This window comes from Papaver somniferum, chromosome 1 (assembly GCF_003573695.1).
Source record: "Papaver somniferum cultivar HN1 chromosome 1, ASM357369v1, whole genome shotgun sequence".
NCBI classification, from domain to species: Eukaryota; Viridiplantae; Streptophyta; class Magnoliopsida; order Ranunculales; family Papaveraceae; genus Papaver; species Papaver somniferum.
In genome coordinates, this window is record NC_039358.1 from 8,437,216 (window position 1) to 8,448,744 (window position 11,529).

At 37.3% G+C, this 11,529-nt stretch overlaps 3 protein-coding genes and 1 long non-coding RNA gene across 4 annotated transcripts; 1 reads left to right on the plus strand and 3 right to left on the minus strand.

Annotated features, from left to right (window-relative positions):
• Positions 1 to 467: 467 nt before the first annotated feature.
• LOC113330846 (zinc finger BED domain-containing protein DAYSLEEPER-like) lies at positions 468 to 1,594 on the minus strand. Its single transcript, XM_026577871.1, has 4 exons — positions 994 to 1,594; positions 756 to 896; positions 616 to 674; positions 468 to 479 (listed from the first exon to the last, which is right to left on the minus strand). Exons 1-4 carry the CDS (start codon positions 1,592 to 1,594, stop codon positions 468 to 470), a joined length of 813 nt encoding a protein of 270 aa, XP_026433656.1.
• Positions 1,595 to 2,395: 801 nt separating this feature from the next.
• On the minus strand, positions 2,396 to 2,775 carry LOC113325426. The gene is made up of 3 exons (XR_003348030.1): positions 2,735 to 2,775; positions 2,540 to 2,642; positions 2,396 to 2,430 (listed from the first exon to the last, which is right to left on the minus strand). It is a non-coding gene; the product is annotated as an uncharacterized LOC113325426 (long non-coding RNA).
• A 1,741-nt stretch (positions 2,776 to 4,516) lies between these two features.
• Positions 4,517 to 5,357, plus strand: LOC113278850 (putative ripening-related protein 1). The gene has a single exon (XM_026527585.1). It carries the CDS (start codon positions 4,577 to 4,579, stop codon positions 5,180 to 5,182), a length of 606 nt encoding a protein of 201 aa, XP_026383370.1. The 5' UTR covers positions 4,517 to 4,576; the 3' UTR covers positions 5,183 to 5,357.
• Positions 5,358 to 8,521: 3,164 nt separating this feature from the next.
• Positions 8,522 to 11,194, minus strand: LOC113325434. The gene is made up of 3 exons (XM_026573643.1): positions 11,047 to 11,194; positions 10,808 to 10,956; positions 8,522 to 8,959 (listed from the first exon to the last, which is right to left on the minus strand). Exons 1-3 carry the CDS (start codon positions 11,138 to 11,140, stop codon positions 8,882 to 8,884), a joined length of 321 nt encoding a protein of 106 aa, XP_026429428.1. The 5' UTR covers positions 11,141 to 11,194; the 3' UTR covers positions 8,522 to 8,881.
• Between the last annotated feature and the right edge of the window lie 335 nt (positions 11,195 to 11,529).

The following is an 11,529-nucleotide window of genomic DNA, read 5'->3' on the forward strand; positions in this document are numbered from 1 at the left end:
ATACAGATTGGAAGTAGGATACTTACTACCAGAAAAAGCCTTTGTGAGTTCATGAAACACCTTGAGAAACTTTGTGACTACTTCAATTTGTTCCCATTCTTCATTAGTTGGACAGTGTTCATAGTCTGAATCCACCAACTTCAAATGAGAGAAAACTGGCTTATACAAGATACAACTGTCTAACATAAGATAAGTTGAATTCCACCTGCATAAAACAAACATTCAGTGAGTATCTAAAAAAACATTAATACAAATTATACAATTCTCCAACTTTGTAATTTATAACAGAATAGAAGTGGAATCCCACCTTGTCTTTACGTCTTGCCGAATACCCTTTTTCAGACCAGACATTCCTAAAGTTTCAACAATGTCCAAGAACTTTTGTTTTCTTACTTGGGACTTTTTAAGGGACTTCACTGACGCTCGAATCTTAAGCACGGCTGGAGCAATCTTCGTAAGTCCTTCTTTTACAATAAGAGCTAAGATATGAGCACAACAACGCACATGAAAGTATTTTCCATCGTTCAACAAGATCTTCTTCGCAACAAGTCTACTCTTCATAATTCCAGCACAAGCTCCGTTATTTGCAGCATTATCCAAGGTGATGTTGGATACCTTTTCTTCAATTCCCCAATCTTCTATCGTTGCAAATAACTTAGAAGAAAGGTGTTCACCTGTTTGAGGTAGTAGAAAGGGGAATAAGTTAACATGAAATTATATTTAAGATAATAAAGAAATAAAATTAAGTGCTTTACCTGTATGAGGTGGTGGAAGGGGAGAGAAATTCAGAAGCTTCTTTTGCAATACCCAATCTTTATCAAGATAGTGCGCAGTTAAGCTTATATATCCAGTAGTTGTTACAGAAGTCCACATGTCTGATGTTAGACATATCCTACCTGTAAGGGTAAGTCATACACATTAGCTAGAACATCATATTAATCAATTACTCATACATAAAAGTATAAACAAATCATTTGAAATTTTGAATCATACCTGGAGCAAGTTTCAATCTGTTGCGAATAACTTCTTTTTGTGCTTTATGTTTCTTTACCACATCGGCTTTCCCAGTATTCCTTGATATTGGTTTAAAGTCATCATTTAAATAAGCACATATATCCCTAAACTCTTTCCACTCCACCAAAGCAAATGGAACATTTCTTGCAATGAGTAAAGCTGAGAACAAATCCCGTAATTTCATTTGATCAACCTTGCGTACACGGGTAGACAGCTGGCTATTTTGTGAAGCTAATATCATCTGCCCTACGTCCATAGACTGACGTTTAATGCACTTATGCCTTTTCATGGCTGAGGTTCCACCTCTTTGGCTTTCATATTTATATCCTACATTACAATCCTTGCACACCCCCTTCGTTGTACCATCCTTATACTTAACGAGTTTAAAAAATTCCCAAACTTCGGATCTAAGTCTATTTTTCTTTCCACGTGCAACTTGTGCAGGTGCACAACCAACAGTTGGATCCTCATTCACAGAATCTAGCATCTCAACATCATCATCATCATCTTGACCGTCACCACTCATAACATCGTTGTAATGGTCTGGTTCTGGTAACTCTTGTTCTTGTACACTTGACATCCTGAAATGGATGGAGCCACAAAGAACAAGTCAAAGAGTCATTCAGAGAATCAGAAACGTGAAAAACTGGCAATGTAAAGAAAAGAAAAGAAAAAATCAACTGTCTATTGAAACCTAACCATATTTCAGAAATTCTAAATCTGTTGTAAGTATTTATACAATTCTTCTTCTAAGAATAATGCTCTGATGGTGGTGGTGCTATTTATGTTGCTGGCTGTGTTGGTGACTAAAAAGTATAGACTACCAATCTATTGAGAATTTGTCACTTGTATGAGTTGTTTGTGTAAAAGCTATCTTCATCAGGTGTATCATTGATTTCTAAGAGAAAAAGACATCACAGAACAAATTGACCTACCAGTCTCGTACCTAATAGTTCATCATATATAAACCTAATGTCAATGAAATTCAGACCTCAAATTCCACTACTGATATAGTCGAATATTCCAACCAAATCATACAGCTAAACACAACATTGAAGAATAACTTGAACTGAAAAAGATGCAGTAACTGATAGCAATAACAACACATGGAGGCAAAAGGACTCACTCTCTCCCCAGTAGATTTAATCAAAGATGGCGCTTGATGTCCCCCCTGAGTTCCATGGAAAGGTTACAGATGAGATTTTGTTCATCACTAAACAGTAATTAAGTTGCAGGACAGAGAGACAAGAGTATTCAGATAAATTGTGGGGGACAAACCGATAAACACAACCAAAATTACCAATTAAAGAATCTAAATATCCTATGTGCAAACTACAGCAGAGATTACCAACAATAAAATTAGAATTGGGGAAAAAGGCTAGTATTTCATCTGCTGGTATGAGTATTCTCGGTAGACTGGATGAATAAAAAAAGTAAAGGAGTTAGATTTAAGAAATTAACAATTGATTACCAAAACCCATGTTTTATTTTGATGATATTTACGAGAAAAGAAAAGAAAACTTACTTTTGATTGTAACTGTAAGAAGATGAAATCCGAAATTCAAACACGAGATCTGAAGTTAACCTTTACAGTGAACCTTTAAATACATGAGATCGATCTTCTTCTGCTGTTACACGAAAATTTCAGAGACAAAAAATGATATCTGGAAATAGTGAAGAGAAAAATATTGGGTAAAACTTTGAAGTATGTTGTTGTTACCTGCTAGCCTTTAAACTTTGATCTTTAGATTTCAATTTGTTTTTCTGTGACTGTGATTCGTACCTGCCATCAAATTCAGAAGACTCAGCAGGGAAGAAGAAAAGAAAAGGAAGAATGAAGGCGGCAGCGGCTTAGGCTTAGGGAGTTAGGGTTTCCTTCTTCGTTTTTAACTTTTTATATGAGGGAAACAAGATATTGTGACACGTACGTAACAGGCTTACATTACTGTGACACGTAGTGGTGGGGAATGAGCCGGGTTAACCCGCGGGTTTCACGGTACGGGCCGGGTTAACCCGTTTCTTCACAAGCCACTAATTATACAACCCGTGCCCGTCTTGTTTAGTTACGATCCGGGACGGGTGCGGGTTTTCACGGGACGGGACGGGCTAACCCGCGGGTTTTGGCTTGGTTTGCCAGCTCTATGTGGGACTAAAGGTTCATTCACAAATAGTGAAAATGAGCTAGTGTCTTTAGTAACCAATAGATCCTAAGTTCCAATCCCACCAAGACCAAAAACCAAACTATTTTATAAACTCATTTTCTCTAACACAAATAAATTAAAAATGATAAATTAATTTTTTAAGCTTAAAGGGATGCTAAATCGAGAGGATTGTTTCCTTTACCATCACCCCACGAACCTTATACTTCTCGGCCCCAAAAGAAACTTTTCATATCTTGTGGAGCCAAAAAAAGAAAAATTGTATATGATTAACCCTCCCCAACCCTAATTCCTGGGTTCGTCCTGCTTCATGGTATATATCTATTCTTTCTATTATATAAAGCCAACACCCTTTACTGTACAAGAGTGTAGCTGTAAATTTTTTGGACTATTTAGCCCTGTTTCACTTATCATAAATATACTGTAAACATTTCTCTGAGGGCATAATTGTAAATGAAACAAGAAAATATTATTATTACACATTTACCCCTGTTAATGTATTTCCAATGTATATTTTGTCTGTAAACATAAGGGCATAAGAGTAATTTAAGGATATTTAAAAGGAATCAAGTTCATCTTTATAGCAAGATTATGATTGTGATAGATCAAAGATTTCTCAAGTTCTTCTCTTCATCAACACAAACAATCTCATCCCCAATTTGTAGAAATAACATCTTTCATATATTGGTTGGTGCGAAGCATTCTGCAATCAAATTATTAATCCTCCTTTAAAATTCGTATTAAGTGGTTCATTACGTTTTTCTATTTCGTGCGCTCATAGATGTGAGAACGATTAAGGTGTTGGTGGTTAAGATTTTAATGAAAGAAGTTGAGCCGTGCAGTAGAGGGAGGGCAAGCAGAGGAAAAAGTAAGAACACGGTGGTGGAAGTGTGTGTACTGTGTAACAGAAGTAAAACATACGGCTAAGATAAACTCATACTGTGTTATAGCATGTGCGAAGCGCGTGCAGTGCGTTCTTGTGGTACTGAAAGAATCCTATGGTAAAAAGGATGAGAAGTTGGATTTGAATTGAGTTTCCTTTTTCCTTTATCTGACTGCAAAAGTTAAAGCATAACCAATAATTTCCACGGTAGAAACAGAGGGGAAAGTCAGTCAATATGAATAGAGAACCGGTGATAATTAGGTTTGAAATTCAAGTGATCAAGACAAAAGAAAGTGGAAAGTCAGTCAATATTCGGCCATCTACAGTAGGGACAGGTCTGCATGGCTTGGAATGTGATTGGTCAAGCTGATTTCCATGTAATAATAGTACTATGAGTCTATGAGTAGGGGTCTTTCTCATCCACTGGCTAATTCCTATTTATACCCTCATTTCTATACAACTTTGATATAGCAAACTAAAAATACAGAAAGAGAGAGAGAGAGAGTTAACTAGGAAAACGATGAAGATGATGAAAGGAGTGAGTTTGAATACATATTTATCAAACTATAGTCTGGTGGTGCTACTAAATCTCCTCTTTGCAGTCCTAACTTGTTTAGAGATCACAGGAGCTCAAAACTGTGGCCCTAGTGGCAATGTCACGGGTACACAACCACCACCAGGTAAATGCAACAGGGAGAACAACTCCCAGTGCTGCAAACCAGGACATCGTTACTCAACGTTCACATGTTCACCTCATCCTAATCATCAAGCCATCTTGACTCTCAATGGCTTCGGGCCAAGGGAAGATGGTGGTAGTGAATCAAAATGTGATAATCGATTTCACAATAACAATACTCCGATTGTAGCACTATCGACGGGATGGTTCGGATACAGGAATCAGAAAAGGTGTATGCATAACATAGCCATAACAGGGAATGGGAAGACAGTTACCGCCATGGTTGTAGATGAGTGCGACTCGACTAGAGGTTGTGATAAAGAACATGCTTACCAACCACCATGCCACAACAATATAGTTGATGCTTCAAAAGCAGTATGGACAGCCTTGGGTGTTCCAGAAGGGTCAGCCAAATATGGCCATATGCATGTCACCTGGGTTGATGCTTAAACATAGCTGAGTTAAAGTTTGGTGAACAAATTGTGTGTCCTCGATGGATATGTAACTTGTATGAAAGCTGTTTTATGTTTGCTAAGTTTTTACCTAAAACTAATGATGTAATGTATGCTACGATGTCGGTGGTAGTACACTCGAATAAATAAAGCTTCCAACTTTTGTGTAAGAAGTAAATTGGTAGAATTTCAACATCTACTTTCTACCACACACTTTTACCTTCTTCTTCGACTTCTTTTAGCAATGATGTTTAAAGCTAGCTAACGCATATACTGTATTTGACAAGGCTTATTCGTAGCGGATTGTTACAAATAATGTTTTATCCGACTGTAGTTTAGTTGTTGTCGTGTTCTTAGAGCTCCGGGAGTCACCTTAGGGTGTGCTTATGATTCTGCTAACGTACCATAGTTTTAGAAGTGGCCTCTACTTTTTAGGATTGTTTAGAGAATTTCTTACATTCTAAACTAAAGAGATGAAGTATCCGTGATTGCTAGTTTAACACAGAGACCAGATTATTCACCCTTCTCGATATAGAATCTCCCTTATTAATTCCTTTCATGGGAGTGGGTTGTGCACTGTAGAATATCTTTTAAAATTTATTAATTTGGAGAGATTATTAATTTAACGAGTTAAATTTTAGCTTGTGCAAGCCTAATTGGGATCATCAAATTTTATTATTTTGAAGAGATAATTAATTTAACGAGTATTAATTTAAAAAAAATTTACTGTAGTTGTTGTGGGTAATCCGAGTATGTGGTCATAACTAACTGCCATTTGGTGATGGAATACAACTATTTGTATCCAGTGGGCACTTGCGGAAAAGATTGCTCAAATTGTAGGACTGTCTAACAATAACTTACATAACCGTACGAATGATAGACATTGGAGTTGCAACCACGATTATCTATTGCAACCAATTTTACTAGTATTTTAATTGTATTTTATTAATACAGTTACAACCTCAGATTTTGGAATACTCTTCAACTGTGGTCAATGTGACATGTTATTTCAGCATTGGCTGAAAATCATGCTTATTTGATGATGCTGGAAAAGTATATAGAGTTTCTTTCGTTAACAATGTGGTAGTGTTTAATTTCAGGAATCTAATAACTTGATTTTGGTTACAATGTTACTCGACCATCTTCGTCAAGCAACAAATAAATTAAAAATGATAAAATCATTTTTTAAGTTTAAAGGGATGCTAAATCGAGAGGATTGTTTCCTTTTACCGACAACGTTGACATTCCTACATCATCACACCATGAACCTTATGCTTCTGGACAACGTTGGCTATTATTTTTCCATGTTTAGGATGCATTTCTGGGCTGAAATAGACACTGGAATTTTATAGGTTTATCATTTGTCCCGTTATATCCCCGAACAAGGATAGAACGTCTAGAAGATTTTTTGCTTCCCCCATATCAGCTTTTATGAAAAGGAAACAGTCGTCGGCGAAGAATAAATGGGAAATATTTGGAGCATTTTTATTGATTCGGAGGCCAGAAATTTTCTTCTCCATTATCGCATTTTCTAGAAGCCTAGACAGAATTTCTATGCAGATCAGGAAAAGTTATGGAGAAAGGGGGTCCCCTTGACTTAAACCTCTCGAGGTTTTAGATTTTGACTCTTGTGATCCGTTAAGGAGGATTGAGTAAGAAGTAGTGGAAATTCATTGTAATATGAGATCTATCCACTTTTCATCAAATCTGAAGCTAAGAAGAGCCCTTTCGATAAATATCCACTCCACTCTATCAAACGCTTTAGAGAGATCTAATTTAAGGGTCGGATACCCTTAGTTGTTTTTGAAGTTTTCATAGAATGGATGAGCTCATGAGCGGTTATAATATTATCGGTGATTTGTCTTCCCGGAAGGAAAGCAGATTGGTTGGGAGAAATAATTTTGTCAAGGATAGATTTTAATCTATTCGCGAGAATTTTCGAGATTAGTTTGTACATGGTGTTACTTAGACTTATTGGTCTAAAGTCACCCGGAGTTTGAGGAGTTTAAATTTTTGGGATAAGAGTAATGAATGAGTGGTTTATATCAGTGTCAAGAATACCAGTTTTAAAGGACTCCTGAACTGTATTAACAATATCCGGACCGAATATTTCCCAATTAGCTTTGAAAAAACCGGGTTGAAATCCATCGGGTCCTGGAACTCCCCACTGATTCATATTGGATAATGTGAGCCAGATTTCATTTTTGGTTGGGATTTCTAGGAGAGATTGATTTTCCTCATCAGATATACAAGGCTTTATGATGTTGGATAGGTGAAAACTACAGTTGTTTACTTGTGTTGTACCAATATGGGTAAAATGGTTTACCAGAAGAGAATAAGTTTGCTCTCTATCCGAGAGCCAAAGGCCAGAAGGTTCTCTAAGGGTATTGATGAAATTTATTCTTTTCCTATTAGAGGTTGTGGCATGGAAATATTCTGTATTTCGGTCGTATTCCTTGAAGAATTTATCTCTAAACAGCTGATGGTAGAAATATTATTAAATTTCGTACTACTTTCCTAGTTCTGCTTGGAGAATTTTTAGCTTGTTTATGTCTCTGGAGACATTTGAAGAGCTTCAAACTGATTCCGTAGAGGAAATCGAGTTATGAGATGCCGCTACCCCTCTATTTATATATTTGGAACTTTCCCTCCCTGTCGGAGGTGTCGGAGGTGTTGACATATAGAAAAATTGGGGGCTGGATTTGAACCTGCTCAGGCGACAGGCGGCAAGTCTAACGCTAACCCCTATGGTCTTCTAATCTAGCAGCTAGACTGGCCATCCACGTCAGCTAGGGCAACCTCCTATGTCCTATGGGATGGCTAATCTAGCAGCTAGATTCGAAGACCAAGTTAGCGAGACCACCATCTAGCGCTGAACGGTTCAGCGCTTTAAATCTCAGCCGTTTGATTAGACAATTTTATCCGAGCGCTGAATGGTTCAGCGTTTTGGGTACTCTTTGAGCGCTGAACGGTTCAGCTTTTGAAACTAGCTGCCAGTTGAACTGCGAGCAAATGCTAGGAGAGAGAAATCGCAGGTACAGGTGTTAACTTTTTTCCCACACTTATTTTTTGATTTGCAACATTTTTTTGGCAATTTAGCAGATCAATCTAGCCCACAGGAGTTAGCCTAAGGGGGTGGGAATGTCCAGTGGAGCAGGCCCATAGTTCCAACCGGACAAGAGAGGCTAAACAATCAGCTCACAAGTTGATCAACCTTTTCAATTACTATCAATTACTAAAAACCGAAGAAAAAGAAAAGAAAAAAATCTCCATTGGAGAAAGAAATATTGTCCAGGAATGTGTTTCATAAATACCAGAAGTCTTGCATTTCCCTGCATGGAAGAATACCACATTCTTTTGATCATAAACCTGTTCTTGTTTCTCAAACAATGTGAGTAAGAAGGAAAAAATACACGTTTTTAGGATATTCAAAAGTTTGGTCTACAAACACATCCGGACCAAATTCTCTACGCCTCCACTAATATAATCTTAATCATCTGCATTTAACAACAGAACCTTGTCCAATGTAATTAACCTTGAGAGAACAACAATTCACATTATTGACACACTTACAGAAAGTGTTCTTCAAATTGCCGTAACTACCTTCATGTGAGATCTCACTCTAGTAACCGCTGAGAAAAAAAGCTAATGATTTCAGTCCACGTAAGATTGGTGGTTGGCAAGTGTAGCATAGAAGTTAAGCTTTCAACGTATCAGCTCGAGGCCTCCAAAGTCCAAGCCTGTACTTGTGGGTGTATTTCAAGATCAACTTTCTCTGTGTTACCCAAAAAAAGATCGTTTCAGAAGGGGTGCAAAGAGATAACTAAGTTATTCCACAAAAATCAAATTACCAGGAAAAGTTGTCAACCACATTGCAAAAGGACGTACACAACACATAAGAAAACATTCTACAAAAAATGATTTGCCAATAAGAATAGGTTCAAGATCTAACATTGGATTTGTATGTCCCAAATTACCCTGCCTCTTGGGTAGAGTTTTATGTGGTTACCAGCAACATGGATGCATTTTCTGGATTGACGACTAGGGCAGGTAGAGTTGAGTTTACTATGAATATTAAGCTAAACCGAATTAGTAAGAGAAATTCATGCAAAAACAACAAGAACCAATATCAATATTAAGATGAAGTGGACAACCTCTCAACAACTAGAGTTGAGTTTATTATGACCCTTACATGAACCAATATTGGCCTTGTGATCAGGGCAGTATTGACTAGTGCAGGGTCATGTACCAATAATATTGGCCTTGTGATCATGGCAGAAATGTGAACAGAACAGGCGAAGGGCATAGCACCGATGGAATGTATGATCCTACACTGAAATCTAAATCAACATTGTGACAATCAGGAAATATGATTCCGTAGTTGAATTGGTTTAGCAAACAAAAAAAAAATCTACGCGTTCTTGATAAACAACTTACACACAACTTTCAAACAACAGATCTCCAACCCCAGGTTTCTTAACAGCTACAAAGAAACAGTCCTTTTCATACAGAAGCAAATACTATGAGTTTAGCATTTCATACAAATTTCTAAGATCTATGCATTCACTTAAAATACAGTACTTAAATTGGTTTAGCATGTGTCGGGGGCAGTTGCCCCCACTCCAGGATATGACATTTGAGTATGTTTGGCTTACAATGGGAGGGGATTAGAGAAATTACTTACATGTTTGACAGGGATACCAAGTTTCTTACAAAAAAATTTCTAGGCATTCTTTATAAACAACTTATGCATAACATTCAAATAGCAGACCTCCAACCACAGATTTCTTACAAGTAATAAGTTAAAAAGAAACATTCCGTTCCAAACAGAAGCAAATACTGCGAGTCTACGAGTCAAGAGAGTAAGATTCTTTACAACAAATACAATTAGAACCTATTAACAGGAATCAATGTATGACCTTAACTACCCTGCCTCTTGGGTGGAGTTTTATGTGGTTACCAGCAACAAGAAAGCATTTACTCAATCGACACAGGTTCTAGATTGACGATTAGTGCGGGTTAAGTAGACTACTCCAGATGACCAAATCTATAAGATAGCTAAAGGGAATTGGTAAGAGAAATTCATGCAAAAACAACAAGAACCAATATCAACATTAGGCTGAAGTGGACAACCTCGCAACAACTAGAGTCAAGCTTATTGAGACCCTTAGATGAACTCCACTGACTAGTGCAGGCTCATGTACCAATATTGGCCTTGTGAACATGGCAGAAAAGTGAATAGAACAGGCACGGGCCATACTGCCAAGAGGGAATGTAGGATCTTACACTGAAATCTAAATCAACATTGTGACAATCAATGTGATTCCGTACTTGAATTGGTTTAGCTAACAAAAAAATCTACGCGTTCTTTATAAACAACTTAAGCACAACTTTCAAACAACGGATCTCCAACCCCAGATTTCTTAACAGCTACAAAGAAACAGTCCATTTCATACAGAAGCAAATACCATGAGTTCAGCATTTCATACATATTTCTACGCATTCACTTAAAATAAGATACTTAAATTGGTTTAGCATGTGCAGGGGGGAGTTGCCCCCACCCGGGATATGATATTTGAGTATGTTTGGCTTAAAATGGGAGGGGATTAGAGAAATTACTTACATGTTTGACAGGGATACCAAGTTTTTTAAGATTGAGAGTACGAGTAACAAGTAATTTGTGAAAATCACCAATCTCTGTTTCCAGTTTACCAGCATGTGTTTCTACTCCTTTACCAACTCCATTCAAAAACTCCAGTATTCCAACTTTCTCTGCAAATGAAACAGATTTCAATAATCAAAACAAAACCCTAAATTAAACCCTGAAATGCAAAAACAGATAAAAGAATCAGAAACTTTTACCAACGTATTGAGGGGCAGATTTTGAGAAAAATCTTGTTGATGAAATTAGGGTTTGATTTGAGATGAGATGTTTCTTCAGTGCCATCATCGCCATGGTTACTAGGCACACTTGCTTTCTTTGTTCTGATCCAACCTTAAATCCGTAGTCAAGGGTTGGCCGCTAATAACTCGGCCTTTTACCGCTGGCCCGTTATCCCTCTCTTAAGGGCCCAATTTACCATTGGAAAGTTACTTTTTCCATTCAATTAAGCCGAAAAGTTAGAATTCACTTCGGCAACACGGTTTTTTTTTTTTTCGTAAACAACAAGCTTTATATACAAACCAAACGGCTCTGACAACACGGGGCAAAGCCATCCCCATAAAATCATAACGAAAAGTTTCCAAAATACAAGGAGGAGGATGAGCAATCCACTCTTGAGAAACAGAAGGAATTAAAGCTTTCTTGTAAAAAACAACAGTCACCATATTCTCCTCACGAGGATT